General features: G+C 32.7%; 1 protein-coding gene across 1 annotated transcript; it reads left to right on the forward strand.

Moving 5' to 3' along the window:
* Positions 1-824: 824 nt before the first annotated feature.
* Positions 825-21,839, forward strand: LOC124361247 (dynein axonemal heavy chain 12-like). Its single transcript, XM_046815291.1, has 7 exons — positions 825-947; positions 1,102-1,256; positions 1,941-2,048; positions 2,727-2,839; positions 4,466-4,629; positions 18,721-18,927; positions 21,595-21,839. Exons 1-7 carry the CDS (start codon positions 825-827, stop codon positions 21,781-21,783), a joined length of 1,059 nt encoding a protein of 352 aa, XP_046671247.1. The 3' UTR covers positions 21,784-21,839.
* Positions 21,840-22,954: the final 1,115 nt, after the last annotated feature.

Below are 22,954 nucleotides of genomic sequence, written 5' to 3' on the forward strand. Positions count from 1 at the left end.
TGACTTTAGAGCAACAAAACAGAATTTTCTAGCAATGAACATGACTTATGTCATAGATGCTAAGGAACATTCACTGTTCATTTTAGCGTTTCAAATTACCCCTGTGGAGGCAATTTGTAATCCATTCTGGAGCAAGATATGACATGGGTGTATATAAGAGGGGGATCAAGCTCCCCTGAAATTAAAAAAAAACATTAAAATTGCACCCAGTAGTTTGTTTAAAGCTAGAACACATCCATAAGGTCTTAATTCAACAATTCTTAATTTCAATTCCTAGAGAAAAGATTCCCAACTCTCTGTTTTGGAGGATACTTTATGTGTCCTAAACCACTCAGTGAGGCAGTTCTCTCCAAAATAATTTTTATATACACCACAGAGATTGGATATAGTGCAGTGACAGATTTATAATTATATTTTTAATCTTATATAATGATAATCACTTTTAAATAACATCCATATAATCTGTGGTTAAGTACCCAAACAGATTTATTATGCTGAGAAGAGGATGAGGAAGATTAACATATAATGCTGCTTGTAGGTTGTCTAACTATGTGTTGTAAGTAGGTTGATATATTTGTGGTTTATAAATGTATAATGTTAAATTATTCTGTGAAAATAATTTAATAGATCTGATTTTCTCTTCATTTGATTCAATCATAATTATTGACATTAATGCTTTACTGTCCATTAAATGTCCTAATAATCACAGTTTTGCTGTGAAAACTATTGTAACAGTCTTTGTTTCTGTCCAGTATTTACCATACTTAGTAATATTTTCAAGGGATATTATCAAGATGCAAAAGGCATACAAAGCCAGATGCAAAATGCAGTCTTCTGAGGATTATCCTCGACGATTCCATGGAATTGTAGATGATCCTGACCAAGACAACTGGCCAGCACCACTTAAAATTTGTGGTCAAGTGGTCCAACACATCAAAGATTTCAGAGTGAGTATAAATATTATATACAATCAAAGGGATTTACTATGATTCCGATTATAAGTTATAGTATGACAAGATGGTATTTTGTAACCTGATTAATTGAAGTGAAAGGTTGTGATAACAGTGAAATTTGTATTCAGTAACTGCTTTTCTATTTCAGCAATACATTCAATTAGTTGGTATAATGTGCAACTCTGCATTAATGGAACGGCATTGGAATGAGATGTCTGCGTTAGCAGGCTTTGACCTGACGCCTAATGCTGGTACTACTCTTCGCAAGGTCATTGCTTTCGAATTGGATTCTTTACTGGACCAGTAAGTATATAAGAAAGCAATGCTAAGAATATTATACTTCAAATTATACTTATTATTAAAAATTATTACTTCAAAATATACTATTTTGAATAAGCAAAATTATCATCTCTTTTTTATGAATATTCAAATAACCAAAACCATATAAACCACAAGCTTATTGGTTCATATTTTAAAATGTATAGAGGAATGATATAAAATTGAAAAAAGGGCACAATTAGATTTCAACTTACTGTAAATATTTTGTAAACATTTATCGTGCATTTAAGCAAAATAGTAATCAATTGATTATTTTGATTTGCTCACATTACTTATACACATTATTCTTGTAATCCTTGTTTTCCTGTCTTAGATGGGATTAAGAAAACTTAAGACATTGCAATTGTAGTACATAGTTTGTAACAGTTTATTTTGCATTATTTTGTCTTGGAGGTATATTAAATATAATAATACTAAATACAAAAGGTATGGAAATTTAAGTATCAAGGACATTATTTTTACTTATCCAACAAGACTGCATAGTTAATAAATTAAATAATGTTAATAATGATGCATGTATATTTTATATGTATAATAATATAATACTAACATGTAATGTACCTGTAACAATATTATACAAAATTATTATTGAGCTATAATTATGTAATGAAGGATTGTTCTGTGTATAATGAAATATTGCATTTTCAGATTTGAAATCATTAGTGTGGGAGCAACTAAGGAACTCCAACTCCAAATGAATCTTGCAAAAATGAAAGCAGAATGGGTCAATATGTTCTTCACAACAAGTGCTTACAAGTAATTGAAGTATAATAATATATATATATGAAAAAGTTACTAAAACATTTATTATACTTATATATATATATATATATATATATATAATTTCTTACTAAAACTTATACATTTTGTTTTAACAATGAACTGTTTTAGAAGAATTTCTACATGCATTGAACACGTTTTCAACTCTCAAATTTACTTGGAAATTTTCTCATGAAATTCTTACTTTCTTGGACGTAGATGTTTTTATAGAGTCTGGTTTGTTAAAAACTAAAATACATGTAAAAGACACAAATACTATGCAGTATTTGAATTACAATAGTTGTCAACCCCACTTATGTGAAAAAAAGTATTCCGAAGAGTCTTTCAATTTGTGCGAAAAATCTTTGCAGTAATGAGGACGATTTTATTAATTATATCAGTAAATTAACTTGTGGTTTTAGAAAATTAGGATATCCCGATAAAGTTACCAAGAACAATTTGAATCAACCATCAAACAAAAAAATAATAATTAAATTGATTATTATTTTTTAATTTCATTATGAATAATGTCATCCTGTTAACATGTTAAAATAATTAATAATTAACTTTTAAAATAATTAGTTTATATGGATACAATATTTTAATCACTTTTATTACTGTTTTCGTAATTAATTTTATTATAAAATGTTGTTACTTTACTGTTGATTGTTTTAGGGAAACAGACTTACATATTCTGTCAGGACTAGATGACATACAAGCACTTCTGGATGATCATCTCATTAAAGCTTTGTCTATGAGGGGATCAGCATTTGTTAAGCCAGTTGAAGGTAATTAATTAGCTTGTAAAATTTTATAAAACACATATGTTAAAAAAATACAGATCAGTCTGTATCTATCTATCACAAAAACAAGACTGGTTTCAGTCAGATATTTAACCACCATGGGATATTGTTCAAGGTTAGTCATTCTTCATGTCATTGCAAGATATTATTAAAAATATAAACAAAAATACATATCTGTGCGAGTGATCACTACTGATGGTAGTTCCTAGGCTTGACCACCTAATCATGATCATCAAATACAATCCAAACCCAACCTTCTCACCTAGATTAATAAGTGGAACCACACATCATAATTCAGTATTGTTGGTGGGTCTTAGGCCTGGCCATCTGGTCATGAGCACCAAATACAAATCCAAACCCTACCTTCTCACCTATATTAATAAGTGGAACCAGTCATCATATGAGGGCTGTTTTTTTTTTCAACTTCCGATGTGGTATAAAAATAAAACTAGGGAGAGTAATTAAATAAATTTATTATCAAAAGTTAGGGTACATTATTAGTTACTTTTCAACATAATCGCCATTTAAATTGAGGGCATTTTTCATACCTGGGTACAAGCTTTCTTAATACCTTCTTCATAGAAGTTTGCCACCATTGATTTGAGATGGGTTTTCAAAGCGCCTCGCAGCGCGTCGTCTGTTCAGAAGTTCTGCCCTCCTAGCATCTTCTTCAGTTCCGGAAAAAGGTGATAGTGATAGTCACTCGGCGCTAAGTCAGGACTATACGCTGGATGGTCAAAAACATCCCATTTAAAACCGTCAAGAAGACGCTTTGTTCAAAAGCAGCACTGTGAGGACGGGCGTTGTCATGAATGAGCACTACTCCCGATGTGAGCATTCCTCTCCTTTTGTTCTGGATAGCTCTCCGCAAACGTTGTAAACGTACCGCAGTACCCTTCCGCATTGATTGTGGTACCTGGCTCTAAAAACTCAACAAGCAAAACACCTTTTTTGATCCCAAAACACGGTGGCCATAAATCTTTTTTGTTGTTGAAAGTTTTTTTTTGAATTTTTTGGGTTTGTTTGGAGAGTTTGAATGCATCCATTGTTGGGACTGCTGTTTTGTTTCTGGGGTGTCGTACAGAAACCCATGTCTCATCTCCTGTCATGATTTTGATCAAAAAAATCTTCGCCATCAGCTTCATAACGGTTCAGAAAAGACGTTGCTGACGCCATTCGCCGAGCTTTGTGGTCATCAGACAACATCTTGGCACCCATCGCGCACAAAGTTTTTTTGTAGCCTAACTTGTCAGTTACGATAGAGTATAGGGCTGACCTTGAAATCTCAGGAAACTGATTGGATAGCTCCGTAATCGTAAACCTTCGATTGCTTCTTACACTTTGGTCAACTCGATCAACGAGGTCTTCGTTTGCGACCGACTTTCGTCCTTGGCCCCCTTCATCATGAATGTCAACTCATCCATCTTTAAATTTTCCTACACCAATCACGCACTGCACTGTCACTCATAAAGCTTTCACCGTATACTCGTTCCATTCTACAGTGAATTTCTGCTGCAGATATACCCTTCAGTTTGCAAGAAACGAATGGACACTTCTCAACTCACACTTGGCGGAGATTCTATCATGGTAGCCATGTTTATGTGTCGCTAGATAAAATTGGAAATGGCGTCAGCCGTCCGAAAATGAGTGAGGTCGTAGTGGGAGAGGTGCGCAGTCGACTGCCGCGCATTGCTGGCCGATACCGCTCGCCCAGCCATCTAGCGGCACGATCGGAAGTTGAAAAAAAAAACAGCCCTCATAATTCACTACTGATGGTACTTCTTAGACTTGGTCATCTGATCATGAGCACCAAATACTATCCAAACCCAACCTTCTCACCTAGATTAATAAGTGGAACCAGTCATCATAATTCAGTATTGATGGTAGGTCTTAGGCCTAGCCATCTGGTTATGAGCACTAAATACAATCCAACCCTAACTTTCTCACCTAAATTAATAAGTGGAACCAGTCATCGTAATTCAGTATCGATGGTAGGTCTTAGGCCTGGCCATCTGATCACGAGCACCAAATACAATCCAAACTCAATCTTCTCACCTAGGTTAATAAGTGGAACCAGTCAAAAAATTTCACTACTGATTCACTCATGGTAGGCACTTAGGCCTGGCCATCTGATGGGGTTATGAATAATGTTCAAGAGAGACTACTTTGCTCTAATTTTTCTATGGTAGTTGCGACTACACTGTGCCAGTCTGAAATGTACAATTAGGTTACATTAGGAACTCTTGTTACACTCTGCACCTGGTCAAATTCATAACGTAATATATAATTCATAACGTGTGAATGAGTTAGATTTATTTTGGCTTCTAAATTAGGAAATTGCATTGTTTTGTTTTCTTATACTTTTTTATTAACTACATTATGCTAGTATGAAATGGCTTTAATGAAATGGTCAGCAAGGATAAAAGATCTTATAGCTGACAAAAACTAAAAATTGTAAACAATCATAAATAAAAAAGAGTTATTTAATGTTAATATTGATTTAATTTGTTTAAGTGACATAACTTAATTATATTACTGGTTTCTATTATAAGGTTGTTATTCTAATGTAATATTATGAATTTTTGTGTGAATTTAAAATAATACGTAATAGCTGGAACTATTATCCAGAAGTAAGTGCAGAACTATTTAGTCACCATTTGCAAATGTTGCAATAATAATATACTACAGGGAGTGCTCTTGTTGCACTCTGCACCTGGTCAAATTCATAACGTAATTTATAATTCATAACGTGTGAATGAGTTAGATTTATTTTGGCTTCTAAATTAGGAAATTGCATTGTTTTGTTTTCTTATACTTTTTTATTAAGGCAAAGGAACAACATGATACGTTCTATCCAAACTATTTGATGTAATCATTAGGTTTTTATTAATTAAAATATCTACTAATATCAGTTATTTTGTTTTCAGCTGAAGTGCGAGAGTGGTATAGTCTATTAGATAGAGTCAATAAAACCCTTGAAGAGTGGGGTAAGGTTCAAGTACAGTGGTTGTATTTCCGTCCTATATTCTCTGCCAAAGATATCATTGCTCAAATGCCAGAGGAAAATGTCATGTTTAAGGTTTGGTCATTATTTTGATATTATATTAATACTTTTTAATAAAAAAATATAGGTTTTTGTAAGACAAATATCTTTTTATATCCATAAATCAATAGTATATTAAAAGATAACATAACATTTTAGAGTTATCGGTCATGGCTGCATGACATGTCTCTCAGCTGCTCACTGTCCATAAGCTTGCTTCTAATGTTAAATTTTAAAACACCTCTTTTGTGTGCAATTTTTCCAACATGAGATAGATGGTTTACATGTTGACCTCGATGAGGGAGAATTTGCATCTCAGTGTAACTGTAATTTTGGAAAAAACAAATACATATATCTTATATATATAAAAATCTTGAGTCACGATGTATGTTGCCAATAAACTCCAAAACGACTGAACCAATTTCAATCAAATTTCACATGTATCCGTAATTTAGTCTAACTTAGAAGATAGGATAGTTATTATCTGAATTATTCGCTTATGTCGTGAATATAAACGAATAAAATGAAGAAAAGTTTTCAAAGCGCCTGCACATTATAACCTGCAATTACGAGATAGATACGTATATTAAACAGTGAAACACTATTTGAAGGCGCTAAGTTATGATGTATAATTGTCTAAACTAAATTTTTGGTTGAACTTAAAGGTTGAGTGGTAGACCACTTTGTAATAAAATACATTATGCATGTACAATACATTTTTGACATATTTTCTTGATCGTGACATCAAGGTAAAATCTACATCGGGGTTGGAAATATAATTTACTTCAACCAGAAATGCTCATACGCGGGCAAAACTTACGAAAAGCGTGTGAAGCCGCGGGAAACAGCTAGTATATATATATATATATATATATGTTAGTTTGGTTATTTAAACGCATATGTGACAGATACGGCCAAATACAAAATAATTGAATCGTAAAAAGTAAGGGCTCTGTAGTGTAATGGTAGCACATTCACCCGGTAAGTGAGAGATCTGGGTTCGAGTCCCGGCGGAGCAAGTACTTTTTGTGATTCAATGTTTATTGAAATTAAATTAGGCTATTGCCACTTATACAAATTTAATAAATGTAAACAAAAGTCATTTGACAAGTATTTGGTCTTCCGATCATATGTTTAGTTTGGTTATTTAAACGCATATGTGACAGATACGGCCAAATACAAAATAATTGAATTGTAAAAACTAAGGGCTCTGTGGTGTAATGGTAGCACATTCACCCGGCTTATATATATGTTTATAACATATATATAAGCTTTATTGCAGTGTATTCACAAGAAATGGAACCATTTGAGTACAAATTTTAACCATACTTATCAGTCATATTAATTACAACGTCTTCAAATGCAAAGATAAACTTCAAACTGTAATTATGTATGTGTGTCATGTTTTATGTAAACTAATAAAGATTAATAACATAAATTTACAACTATACATTATAACATATTCAAGACTTCAACAATAGTATTAAAAAAATAATGAAAAAAACGTAACACTTTGCACTGTAAATTTGTTTTTTTTTAAGCTTTATTTTTTCAGTTGATAATACATTATTATTACCCTCTTGCCCTTTGTATTGAGTATTTTTCTCTCTGAACTTAGAATGGTATTCAGTGATCAATTGTCCTGCACACTTGCTCCACACTACCCATCAGCTCAACAAGTGAACAATGATATAAATACAGATCCCACATAATGTTATTGTTACCCTGGAGAGATCTCAGTAAACATATTTTTGAAAAAATGTTCTATAGCTTTACCCTTACCTTGCTTTTTTGGTGATTTCCAAGTCGATGGCATTCACCTAGTAAATTCTAAATTTTTCCTTCAAAGCTTTCTTTACTTTTTACGCACATTTTATAAAATATAGCAAAATCTCTGAACTAATCTGAGTGATACAGATATTTCAAAAAATGTTATTTTTAAACAGCTTTCCTCTTAGATTGCATTGGTTATATCATCAGTTATATCGTGAAGCTTTTTACCGACTGGCTATGGATGAATTTGAACCATCATGAATAGGTTTGAACCATTATTCTTTTGACCCTGTTTGGATGAATTACGTTTAAGGATCACGAATACATCCACAAAAAACGATTACTATTTTCATCATTTGTTGCAGAAGGTACTCATTTTGATCTTTTGAATCTCTTCAGGTAGGTGTCTCTTCTCAGATAGAAATCTCTACAGATTTCATTCAGAGGTCAAACCTACAAAAGATTCTGATGGAATAACTTCGGTTGTTTTGAAGATTAAAGAGGAAGATGAACGGAGCAAGAATTGCACTACATTTATCACTCTTCCCACTAAAAGATTGGACTATGTCCAACTATTTAATAAAAACTTATACAGGAATAATTGCATTGTAGCACTTTGTTTCTATTTGACACAACACTGTTCCAGGTCACGAAAAATTACGAATGGGTTTAATTATTAGCTACATTTTACCAATTTCTTTATACACTATTATTACTTTGACATTTTTGAAATTCTGATCTGCCTATCTATTTTTATTTGAAATCAATAAATAATATATTTGCACTTTATAATATATAAAGTGCATCAATAATCAAGAAGTGCAAGTGATAATCAATGTGCACTTAAATCACAAGTGGACAATCCAAATTATTACTCTGTTGTTGGACTATTAAATAGGATTCGTTGATGTTTCTACCTTAGATTTACTGTGTTATTACATAAGATGTTTACCAAATTTTAATTCATTGAATGTCATCTTTGAGATTCTAAAACGTCACTCTCCTAAAGAAATGAAGTCATGATTAGTTGTTAGTAAAAATCATATTTAATAAAGATCTTGCTTCAATATTTCAGGAAGTGGATGTAACTTATCAAAATCTAATGAAGCAAGTATTGAGAGATCCTGATGTTCTGAAAACGGCTGGTGCAATTACCCTCTTAGATATTCTCAAGAATTGCAATGTTCTTTTGGAGCAGGTTAACAATGGTGTTAATGAGTACTTGGAGAAAAAACGATTATTTTTTCCTCGGTAAGTTACAGACAAAGAAGGTGGGGATATTGATAAACAATTAATGGGCACTAACAGTTATAATAGTATAATCTATTGTCAAAACATATTATAAACTGAATGTATTTAGCATGTTTTGCTACAAAGAAAGACAATCACACCATCTTAAATTTAATGTATAAGGTGTTGAAAAACTATGGAACCATCTTTAATATATTTTGAGATCTATAAACTTGGGATTTTCTGTAGTTTTGCAATGTTTACTACCCATCTCTTGGTGTTAAAAGTATTTTTTAATATAGGGAAGGTAACATGGAGCCTATGTTGGATGACATATATCTTTTTGATCTTATATCTTTACAAAGATTTTTTTTTTTAACCTAAAAATAATCAGTCTATAAAAAATAGTGAGTGGTTAGAGTTTGTAATTAATGTTATCTGTTTTAAAACTAAGTTTATAAAAAAAATGGAAAAGCAGTCGCGGGACTGACCGACAAAAGTGACCACTTCTTAAAACAGGTTGTGAATATAAATGTTACAATCCTATAAATTACAACATTTTACATACCTCAGGAGTTTGGCCTGAAGAAATCCATGAAAAATTAAATTTTAAAAATTATAACAAATGACTCAATAACCAATTTCAAAACATTTATCACATATAATTTGATTACCTAAACTATTAAACTATAGTTATAGTTACACAATACCACCATACTCTTTTGATTAGTAAGTGATTTGGAATATTTGAGGTTGTCCGAAGAATGTAGTATTCCGCAACCCTATCTCTCAATAAATATACACTTTTTCCAAAACATTAAAGAACAGTTTGTGTTTAAAATAGTGAGTTTTGAGTAAAAAAAATACTATTGTCGTATAACTTCCAACATTTTAAATAAATTTAATTTAATAACCTACTTAAAATCAATTAAATGGCATAGATTTAATAATATAATTAATTTTGTAAAACCCAATACGCAAAACTACTTTATTTTAGTGATTATCAAGTAAGATTACAGTGGAACCTCGATAAGTCGGATTAATCGGGACCGCGACTGATCCGGGTTAACGAAAATCCGGGTTAGCCGGAGAATTAGGTAAAAATTAATAAAATACGGTATACTTACAGATAAACTCCATTATAATTGTAAAAACATTAAACATATGCACATTTAATTATTATTAATCCTTACAGTACATTTGTAACTGTTCATTTCCTGGTAAAAAACTCAGTCAGCTTTGGTTGTGCCAACGTCGTCTGCCGCTTGCGTGCTGTGCGATCCCGCAGTCTCTTCAACATGAGCAATTCAGCCAGCGATGTTTCTGCCTGCCGCTCGAAATAAACCATTAGTTCGTTTAGTTTAGTCACTGCATCTCCATGACTCATCACTGGATCTTCAATGTCCCCGTCTGCCTCCTCAGCGTCTGATTCATTAGAATCAGGTAAAAACGACACGATCACTTCCTCGTCAGTAAGTGGCTCATAGCCTCCGTTATTGTCTGCCCCTAACCGCAGAGTAATGTCATTTTCATCGACTTCAGAGCAGCCATCAATATTTTGGAACATATCCAAATGTTCTTGGGGCTGGACATCGTCTGGAGAGTCATTTTCCATATTACAGTTCCCCACTGGTTGAATTATATTTTCAGGCAAGTCGCATACACCCTTCCACAGTTTTTTCCAAGATTTAATTAAGCTGATTCTAGTCACTTGTTCCCAAGATTCTGCAATCATGTACATTACAGTTTTCACATTAAATGTTTTGAGAATCTCAACTACACTGTGTTCTCCTTCATTATCAATGATTGTACTTAGCATCTGTCTTCTGTAAACCTTCTTGATTTTCTCGAGAACCCCCTGGTCCATGGGCTGTAATAGTGCTGTTACATTAGGCGGCAAAAACTTGACGGTAATGTCCCCAGTGACCAGCACATCTGCAGACGGATGTGAAGGAGCATTACCAATTAGTAGAACAGCTTTAATTGGCAACCCACAATCTTTTAAATATTTCGTCACACCTGGCACAAAACAATCAAAAAACCAGTTTTTAAAAGTGTTGCTGTCCATCCATGCACTTCTTTGAGACTTGTAGACAACTGGTAGAGAATTCCGATTTATGTTTTTCAGTGCTCGCGGATTTTTCGCTTTTCCTATTAAGAGTAGAGGAAATTTATGCTTCCCCGAAGCATTGCTGCAGGCCATTATTGTCAATCGGTCTTTGCTTTTTTTGTATCCCTTTGCGTCTTTTTCAGTTTTTGAGGCCAAAGTTTTGCTCGGCAACATTCTGTAAAACAGACCCGTCTCATCGGCGTTATATATTTGATCTGCCATTAAATTTTCTTCTTTAACAAAATCCAAAAACTTGTTTTTATAGTCATCAGCAGTGCTGTTGTCCCCAGATAGACTTTCTCCTGTGATAGATAGTTGGCGAATACCATGCCGTTTTTTCCACCTATCCAACCATCCTTGACTCGCAGTAAAATTTGGTTCACAATCAGGCAACTGTTTATTCAGCTTGGTTGCCATTTCTTGAATGATAGGTCCAGACACTGGCAAACCACGTTCCCTTTCAGCACAAAACCAAACATACAAAGCGTCGTCAAGAGTCTCTTTTTTAGCTTTCTTAGCTTTGCACCGATTGCCCAAACTGTCTTTTGTTATCGTCTTAAAACAAAATTCTTCAATTTGTGTCCTATTTTTTTCCAATCCGATACTGTAGATGTACCGACACCATAAGATGCTGCAATTGTTTTTAAAGATTCGCCTTTATCAATCCTACCTAATGCCTCTAGTCTCTTTTCCATTGTCATTACAACATGTTTACGTTTTGTTGCCATCGCGTAGATAAAAACAAACGCACAACACAAATGAAGCACACTATCTGAAGCACGATTGCAGAACAGAAGCAAACAATACAGTACACTACACACACAACACGAGCACAAGCGAGCAGAGCGAGGTAGGAACGGTACTGAGGGGCCAGGCGTGGCGGTAGCGTGGGAGAGCATTTGGGGAAATACGCGTCTGTTATTGTTTCCGAGAATCCGGGACAATGATCGCCACTCAGGCGCCGTGTGCCATGAGTCACACACTCACTGTCGTACAGTCCCATCAAATACTGATGCAACATCGATTCACGGATACTATACCACTCAAAAATATTACGTTTTTATTATTGAAATGTTTGTCTGATTTTTTATTTTGTAATTGAAAATCGGTTCGGGTTAGCCGGACTTCCGGGTTAACGGGGGCCGACTTATCGGGGTTGTACTGTAATTGCACTTTTCTTTCATAAAAACATATGGGTTATGGACACTAAATCTATGTATTTAATTATTGAAGAATCCTTATACCGTAGTTAATATGCATGTTTTTTAAATGCCAAGAACAATTTTTGTTTAGAATTATATGTGTTGTTTAGAAAATTATTTTCACCCAACAATTTGCAACCTCAGTAATTTGACATAGAGAAATTAAAATGTCTATATTGCAAAATTATTTTAAAACCAATTGCTATACCTTTATGGCATACAATTAGATTACCCAAAAATTAAAAATAGTTATTCAGACATACCACCATAATCTTTTGATTAGTACGCGATTTAGAATATTTGAGATTATCTAAAGAATATAGTACTCTGCAACTCTGTATCTCAATAAATATACATTTTTTCCAAAAACACTAATGAACAATTTGTGTTTAAAATAGTGAGTTTTGTCTAAATAACCTCTCACTAACACGCCTGGACAGCCACTGAACGGAGAAACGCATTCCCTGACATAAATACGGCCATGATAGTTCTGCTCCTAGCAGCTACAGAGTGAACAAGCGTGACGATATGTTCCGTGACGTGAAACGAACATTTTTCTCCCATGCAAAACATACATCCATAGCCCGCCAAAAGAAGTAGTCACTTCAAAAACATTGATATTTTAAAATCAAATTTTAAGAAAATAATTTTTAATGGATGTAAAACAATAATTCTGGATAATTTTAAACTTAAAATGTTTCACATTTGTTGAAATTGTGCAATGATTCGTTTTACTTCATCAGTCATACTCTCCTATTTCAGGGCTCTACCTGGATGGCCTTTAAATTTAGAGCTTATTGAACTTAAAGAAAACATTGTACCTTAATTAATTGCTCACTAAAAATTGATTGCCATCGGTAATTTCAAGGCTTTGCGTTGTTGTCTTAAAAGTTACAAGATTCAATAAATATATTCAACCAAATAATCTTTAAATTTTGAAATAAAGGTTTCTACTTTCAAAACCTGATTGACTGTGTTTGAGGATTGCGTCATTGAAATGTTGTGTGGTAGTAGGAGTTCTATGAGGTGGTTTGTATATTCTAGATAGTACTAATGTACCATTCTAAGTCTTTGCTTAGAATTCTAAATCCATTGCAATTTCCTAATTACGATTTCATCTTGATGAATTACATTAAAATATAAGGTATGTTTTGTTATTGTCAGTATCCAGTTAGTATAACATGTTTGATACTCTTCTGTATTTAACATTCCCGTTTTTGTTTACCACTGCTATATAACACCCAACCTGAAAAACAAGTAGCAATAGAATTTAGCTTATATGGCATGATGTTTCATAGATTGTCAAATGTGGTAGACTGCGAGGAAACGATACTTCAATCGTCAGTTTGGGAGGGGTGGCGACATCGTAATAACTCATAAACGGTGGATTTGAAAATCTGCCCCTGCAGTTGAGAAGAGTTATAATATTACTTTTTGTAGTTATTATTAATTGGTTTAGAGGTTTGGGACATAATTTTATGAACCATCTGAATGTGGTGATGTGAGATTTTATTACAATAAACAGATTTTTTTTTTTTTATCTAAAACAATATACAAAGGATAACATTAATTAAATGTACACATTTATTAAATATTTGAAACACTGGTAATCAAGGTAGTTAATAACATTGTATACTAACCTCATATAACATATTCACTACCAATGGTAGTGGCATTGTATACTAACCTCATATAACACATTCACTACCAATGGTCACAGGGGCACTCTGTAGTGTGTGTGTCAACTGCAGCACTCGGTACCTAGTCAAAGTGTTGAAATTGTGAAATAGTAGTAAACTCAAGTTGTCTAAAATGTATATCAACACACATTCTTCACAGCTTAAAAAAATAATTTATTATTGTTATTTTCAGACTATTTTTCTTGTCAAATGACGAAATGCTTGAGATCTTATCTGAAACAAAAGATCCGCTAAAGGTTCAACCTCATCTTAAGAAGTGTTTTGAAGCAATTAAAAAACTTGGTTTTGACCATGATCTGAATATATATTCAATGATTAGTGAAGAAGAGGAAGAAATCCAGTTTGTGTTACAAATATCTACAACTGAAGCACGAGGGTGTGTTGAAAAGTGGCTGATTCAAGTAAGTATTCATTGTGTTACTGAGTGTAATAAAATTACAGTTATCAATAGAAATATGTTGATAAAATAAAAACATTAAAAAAAGTACTTTTTGTTGTATTACAAAACTACAAATTTTCTCATAGGCTGTGGGATTTCACCAGTCCCTATATCGGGATCAGGAGAGCCTTATTTAACAATAAGGCTCTCCAACAACGAGGTTAAAAAAAAGCTTAGGTAGGTTAATAAACCTTACTAATGCAGAACCATACATACAATTGTATATTCATTAACCCTTTCCGGGCCAGGCGGCAATATATTGCCGTTGGTGACATACGCGAAAAGCGCCAGGTGGCAATATATTGCCGCCTTGATATTCGTCGTTTTCTTAAATAAATACGACGTCAAATGATTAAAGTTTTATGTTTTTTTATTCCCTGGTATATTTTTAGATAATTAATATGAATATCATTTTTATTTTGGAGGTCTATGCATTTTTATTTCGTAATTGTCACGTGACATTATCAGCTGACTCGATCTATTGTTGTTAATTCATTATGCTTTAGTGTAATCGTACTATTGTATGCTGGATTCTCCTTTATTATTTTATTTTGTGGTTGTAAATATTAGTAGTGTTAGTAGTTATGTCCTTAGCTATTGTATGTAGTAGTTACAATGACTGACAATTTGCGATCTCATGGGAGTAAAATTGTAAGTAGCATATTTGTAAATAGAAAAAGTGTAAATAAATTTCAAATAAAATTGTGTAAATATTTCTTGGTAAATAGTGTTTTTAACTGTATTTGAAACTGTTTATGGATCCTACAATCATCTGTTTACCGGTACATCCATAATGTGAATATTTATTTTAAGTTTCTTGCAGTGTAAGAGTCAGTTGCTTTATCACTTGTTGCGAAGTACAATTATGCGTATTTATACAAAATGTGTCATAAAAAATTTATTTATGACAGAAATAACACAAAATTTTGTATGGTTGTTCCTTTCTAAATGTACAATATAATAAAATAGCTTCCCACAGTAAAGTTATTTTTCCTTTTTTAGTTATTTACAAAAGAAATAAAAAAATAAAAATTTTTTTTATGTAATCTATTAAAACACTATTTTTTTTTTAAAATTTTAAATTACTTAAAACTACATCTATATATTTCTTGTTGATAGTATATATCTATACGAGTAATTTGGTGGAACTTTTAGGTCATTCTCTAATTGTTATGAAAAGTTATAAATTTTAATCTTAGAGACTGGAAAATCGCCAATTTTAGCCTGGCACTTTTGACTAGTCACAAGGGATATGATATGTGAAAAAATGTTGCAACATCTCATATTTGGTCCTGGCCCTGAAAGGGTTTAAAACGTAAGTTTAGCAAATACTGTATATTGCAAGATACTATTGAAAAAATAATACAGAAATTAACGATAAAATGCACAATGTGCTTAATTATTACCGACAGAAAAAGGTTGTCATAGATATTTAGTTTTCTTTTTGGCACTAAAAAATGACCTTTTCCTGGAGTCTCTAGTGTAAGGATATTAGTTACACCATTTTCCTTAGTTTCGGTTCCATCACTTTGGCTGATATTTCATCAGCCACTTCATTAGTCCAGGAAGTTATGAAAGCATCCAGAACTCTATCATTGTTGACTGTATGTATACACAGGATTAGCTGCAGAGTGCCCCGTTCTTATTGCTACTGTCGCCTTCATCTGCTATGACCTTGTCTGTTCTTCTTTACCAGCTAACCAGCCATCTACACCAGATGTCAGGCCATCAGAATAATCCAAAAGATGTTAAATCATTGCTTCACTTGTATCACTCAAAATCTTTGCTTTTGTTTCGATGTTCATCACATTCATCTTTATTTTGTTCGTAAGCCTCCAAAAATAGAGGAGTTAGAGGGGTCCACCCCTTTTTCTATGAATAAACAATTATTAATATTGAGAGGTTTTCCCCAGCACTTGTTAGGTTAAACGCAACATCTTTGAGGTTAGTGTTCTTCAATGCTTGATCAACACTTCACTCTCTGGTAAACACTATATAACAGGCTCTTTTTTGTAATTGTAATAACAGTTTGAATACTTGTATGATATTATGATTGAAGCAACGTGGTGACATTTGGAGGCAAAAAATTTCCAGATATAACAGTCCCCATACATTAATCTTCCTTCATCGGTATGTCCAGAGCAGTTGTCACAATCAATAGGCCTTTTAAGGGCAAGTTCTGTTTCTTAAAAAACATTTAAACTCAAACATTTATGCAAAATTATTAATTGAAAAATATTTTTGCAACCACTTCTTAGTTTGGTTTGTGCACATAAGGGCAAATTGACATTCCTCAAAGCTCTGTTATTTTTTGGTTTGACAATGACAAGCATTTGCAACTTGAAGGAGAGGTCACTAGCATTAGAGCAAGACGTAACAGATATCCTGTCTTTAGTCAATTTGCGGCCAGGAGCACAAGCTTTGTCTCTATGTATAATTCTTTTTCTCCCTACTTAATAAAGCCATTTTTCATTCATACATTCATTATTTTTGGCAACAGATCAAAATAAGCCACTCTCATCACCATTATAAACCTGATCTGGGCATAGATCTCGTCAACAGTTTAAAAATTTAAGAATATAGGGATGAATAGATTCTATATCACTTGGGAGTTTTTTTAACAGTTCTTTTAATATTTGTTAAGCCAACTAACACTTGCAATAAATTTATCCTACTCCTGAATGAACCAAGTATAAAGTGAATCTTCTACTTGTGAAAACTCACCAGTTTTAAGTTTTTTTTTTACATCGGCAAAGGGCTCACTACTCTTGAAAAATAACTCAATTTGGTCCTTTTTCTTCTTTATGTCATGGACTGTTGCACTACCAATATTGAACATGTTAGTTAAATGAGCTAACTTTTCACCTCTCTCTAAACATTTTAAAATTTTGTACTGTTAACCAATAGTGATGTTTTTCTACTGTCAATCATAGACATTTGTTTCATTCAGTAGTGGTGAGTCGAAGTGACTGATTACTGTACAATGCAGCTCAATCTCACGGACATGCAGGCACAAAACATTTGAAAACTAAACAGCTGACCAACCCACCTCACTACCATACAGTAATGGATTTAAGTGCCAGATTGGCACACAGCCAGATTATAGAGACTATACTATATTAAATTTCTTTACCGTTTTAGCAAGGAATTTTTTTGTTAAGCTAAAATAACTCATGCTTCTTGCCATTCTGAGTATCTTGAGAAGAAAGGAACATTGATAATTGGCTGAGCATAGTGTAGCTTATCATTCGTGGAGATGAAAAAATTTAATTTCTTTCTGTCTATTTGTTTGTCTGTTCACATTATTATATATTATAATTATTATACTATATTATATATTCATAAAAAATGAACAAACCTACAGACTTGAAATTTGCATGATGAAATTTCATTTATATATATTAGCAACATTAATTTCGATGATGATACATATCACTCCATGGGATTTTGCTGAGCGTTAACAAGTATTTGTACATTAGTCTTATAGGTAACCATGATGGCAACAAGAAAATTGTAGAATAAATCAATTTTAAACAAGCTGAGTACTGTAGATGGAGCTTATATTGGTCACTGTTAAATTACATGAAAAACATAAAACCAATATTTAATACTTTTTTATTGTTTTGTGAGGCCTTTCGATATCAAGGATATCTTCTTCAGACACATCACAAAATCCATATATGTGTGTGTGTGTATATATGTAAATATATCATTAGATCACAACTAACGACATATATTATGTGCAACACTGTTGTGGACAATTGGTATTTGGGGTTCGTCACATGAATGGCTCTTGTCTTATCAAAAATCAAGAGGCAAAGTCAAAATACCCCATGTTGTCACTCAGGAATCAATATTGGGCCAATTATTTTCCTATATATATATACTGAAATATCTATAGACCTGACCTTTTTTATGTTGTGATGTTTGGTTTGCCATACACTTAGGAAGGTACATAATCTTATTCTCGCCAACTAAAGATTTTAATCCTTAGTTCAAGAAACGGCTATCTTCCCACTTTACTTGTCTCTCATAATATTCACCAGTTTGTTTCAATGGAGTATCTTGCTTTACTTAGCTGTCTGTGTAGTTGGCACATGGTTATCTTATATGAGACTGTTCATTGGTCATCATATTGTAATACCTCAGAAACTGCTGGAGGGTTTGATGGTATTTATCTTTAATCTGGACGAGTATGGAGTACTCTTCAAGTGTGGAGAGGGAGAAGGAAATATGGGATCTTGTATTAATTATTTTAAGAATATTTCAATCCTAGAAAATTAAGAAGTAACATTATATTAAAATTACAATTATTGTTAACAATCCCTTCAAGAGTTGTAGAGTACCTACTGTAAGTTGTTAGTTTTAGGTGGAGACCCAGATGGTGGACTCTGTTCGCTATCAAATTGAGTCATCTTTGGAGGCTTATCGAAACACCAAGCGCACAGACTGGATATTACAGTGGCCAGGGCAGGTGGTGTTGTGTGTATCTCAGGCGTTTTGGACAGCAGGGGTTCATGAGTGTTTGAGTAAAAAAACTCCCACTGCAATTAAGGCATATCATAACTTCCTAAATGTAAGTTTTAGGAGATCTTTTTCTCTTTTGTCTTATCTTAATATATATTATAAAGGATTTTTTTAATTTGATGGTTGCCTTTTTCTGTCTTCATAATCCTCCAAGTGCTGACTATATTCAGTGCTATACGGTTTTAGGAATTTTACAAGCATATGAATAGAATAGAATAGAATAGAATAGAATCTTTATTCACCACAAGATATTCCATAGAATACATAGGCAAGTCATGTAACTATGAGATTAATATTTCTACACACAAGCCATTGTTTACATAAATATAACCTAAGCCAATGGACTATTTTAAGACTACAGTAGGCCCTATAATATAAATAACAGCAATATAGTATTACAATACTAGTAAATATTTTAATCAAAGTAGCATTTTATAAATTACAACAGGCCTAACTTAAACATTATAATAAACAACACATTGGACATTACAATAAATAGATATTATTTTACTTAAACATATATTTGTTTTAGCACAAAGTGACAAAAGATTCTTTGAAAGCGTCAGGTCAGGCTAAAATCCAATTCGGACCAACTCTCAGAAAGAAATTCTTCCACTTTATAAAACGGATTTTTTTAATAAAAAATTTATGATACAGATTTTAAATTTATCATTTTCTAAATTCTTGACTGGGTCGGGTAACTTATTCATTAATCGGCTTGATATAACTATGGGATTTCTTTCACTTTTTAATAGCCTATTTTGTGGTGAATATATATACCACAATATGTATGTATATATATCTTTCCTTCAGTAAAAGTTAAATAATAATAATCACAGTAAATAGCATTGCATGTTGAATAGTTATTAATCGTTTTTAGAGAAAAAATGTGTGTTTACTTTTTCACATTTACCACAGCATAAAACTTTACTAAACTCACTCAAGTAAAAATCCTAAATATAAAAAAATTAAAACACATTTATTACAAATAAAACTATATTTAACCTGTACATTTATTTTTGTAACAAAGCACAAAAACAAAAAATGTGTTGTTTATGTATACTGAAAAATCTGTAAAATCTGGCGAAGTCAAAAAATTACTTCAACAGGTGAGCATGTATGACCTTTATTATGATTAATAAACGCTAAAAATCTGTTAAATAAAACACTGTAGCAAAGTTAGAACTACTTTAGTTATCAACAGCAACAAAATAATTCACCTAAGGTGTATTATATTTTATGTCAATATGCATAACTGAAATCATGTGCAGGCTAACATTTTTGAAAAATAAAGACAACATATGGATAAATTAATATTGTGGTTTAAAAAATACATTATGAAGTATATAATCTTTTATGGATTTTGTCATTTGCCGTAAATATTTTGACAGTTATTAAAAATATCAAATATTTGTAAACACAGTGTTTTCATACAGTTTGTCCATTGTACTCATTAAGCATAATCAAATGCTGTAATAGGCATTTTTAACCACAGGCAACCATATTGATTTTGTCTCTTGTTTATTGCTTTGAGAATTTTTAAGAACAAATGTTTTTCTGCCAATTCTTAACTTTTACGTTGTAGTATTTCATATATGGATATTTATGGGAAATACATGCAATATTTACTAAATATAAACACATACCAAATTTGATCAAAACCAATTGTGATTTGTTTATTAGTTTTCTGGAGGAAGTTACAAACAAACATACACTACATATACTTTAAAACATTTTCACAAGACGTACATTTTGACTTATTACATCAATAAGTACTTTGGATTATCATTATTATGCTAGCCTAGTTTTACTATTTAGTAGTCACTGAATTGTACTTATTTATCCCTTTAAAAATGGTTTGTTCTGCTGTATTTTCAGATATAATTTTCAAGTAAATATGGATTCAGAAACATTTAAAGATTATAAATTTTTGAATAAGCACATTGTAATAAAATGATCCAAGTACATTGTGACTAAATATTGTCAGGCAAACCTGAAAAATATAATTTATTGTATGCTTATCTTCATGTTCCTGCCTAGAAAAACATTATTTTGTTTAATTAACTATTTGGGATTTTTAGAAGTTTAATTTTTAGCAAATCCTCACAATTTATTCAGTTAATAGTAATATATTTCATAACCAACTTCTTTTGCGTTATAACTATGTTTAACCCTTAAATCACGGCATATGTAAATATCAGTACCATCGAAATTGCTCAAATTGTAGTATTTTCTTATTTTAGTTTATTGTGTACATTTATATTTGTCAGAAAACAAACTGGAATATTTGTCATGTTGGTAATAAATTAATAACCAGTGATATTTTCTGTGGGGCACCTTTTTCATCTCTAAATACACATTAACTGTATTCAGGCTACATTTTCTTCAGTGTGTTAAGCATTGAATTTTTTAGTCTGTTCATAAATAATTTGGAAAGTAAAATTCAAAACAATAGTGTGAAACTGAATATAATAATGTTATTTATTACTCAAGGGTGGTTAATACTTATTTCATATACATTTTCTCAAAATTGGATTGACTATAGTTTTTGGTAATTTATAGTCACCATCTCCATAACTACGCTTGATAATTAGAAATTAATGTAGTTAACTGTTGTAACAGCTATAAGATAGTAGAAGGATTGGACATACACACTGTAGAGTTTAGGATAAAATAATTATTAACTCATACATGGCGTACTTTATTATTTTTCCAGGAAAATCTTACTGACATAATCAAATTGATAAGAGGTAAATTGTCAGAACAAAAGCGCATAACATTGGCTGCTTTAGTAGTACTGGAAGTTCACTCTAAAGATGTGGTAAATGACTTGTTTGAAAAAAAAGTTGTAAGTGATACCGATTTCCAATGGCTGTCACAACTCAGGCAAGTTTTTATCATTTAAATTTCTAAAAGGTCATATTCGCTAATGCTTTTTAAAACAAAAATGTCCTGCAATGAATTGAAAATTAAAGCTGAGGAGGAGGAGTCCATTTATACAGGGTGCGGCAAAATAACCTCCCTATTTTTTAAATGCTAATAAAAACCACAGTTTTTTCAAAAAAACAAATTTATTCATTTTAACTTACTCTATGACATGGGAAGTTTTTTATACTTTCTTTTTAAAAAAATATCAGATAAGTGGTGGCCGTGGTTATCAATACATTGTTGCAAGTGGATTCTGAAACTGTCGTGGACTCTCTCGAGCATGGCTTGAGATATGCGCAGAACTTCCTCCCGTATAGCTTGCTTCAGATCTTGCAGGTTTCTGGGGCATTGTTTGAACACCTCAGTCTTTAAGTAACCCCACAGAAAAAAGTCACATGGGGTTAAATCGGGTGATAACACTGGCCACAATGTCCCCTCCCCGAGAAATCAACTGGCCAGGAAACACTTGCCTCAAAATGTTCATTGCTATTCGGGCAGTAGCCTATGTGCTGTGGCACCGTCCTACTGGAACCACACATTCTCAAAAGCCCTCTGTTGTAGGGCAGGTTCAAAAAATCCTGCTAGCATGTTGGCATACCTGTTTGAGTTCACAGTAACAACATTGCCATCCTCTTCAAAAAAATGAGGGCCAATGATTCCACATCGTGATAACGCGCACCAAACAGTCACAAGTTCACTATGAAGAGGCCTCTCATGGATTTCCTTCGGGTTGTTTTCACTCCATTAGCGAAAATTCCATTTATTCACACTTCCAGACAGATGGAAATGCGCTTCGTCACTGAAAAAAAACAACAGCATCTGGTGGGAGACTTTCCTAGATTATTTGACACGCTTCCATATGACTCTGCCAATCACGTTGAGACAGCTCTTGGACAACAACCATCTTGTAAGGATGGAAATGAAGATCCATGTGTAGAATTCGACGACGAACACTACGGTCGGACATTCGAAGGGCAGCTGCATGTTTGCGAGCTGATCGTTGAGGAGACTGCAAAACTGATTGCCTAACCGCATTAATGTTTTCTGGTGTACGAGCACTACGAGGTCTTCCACCTCGTTTTTTTCACAACAGAACCAGTTTCTCTGAAGTTTTTCACCCACAGCACAATAGACTTGCGGTCCGGTAC

Source organism: Homalodisca vitripennis, chromosome 4 (genome assembly GCF_021130785.1).
Source record: "Homalodisca vitripennis isolate AUS2020 chromosome 4, UT_GWSS_2.1, whole genome shotgun sequence".
NCBI lineage: Eukaryota > Metazoa > Arthropoda > Insecta > Hemiptera > Cicadellidae > Homalodisca > Homalodisca vitripennis.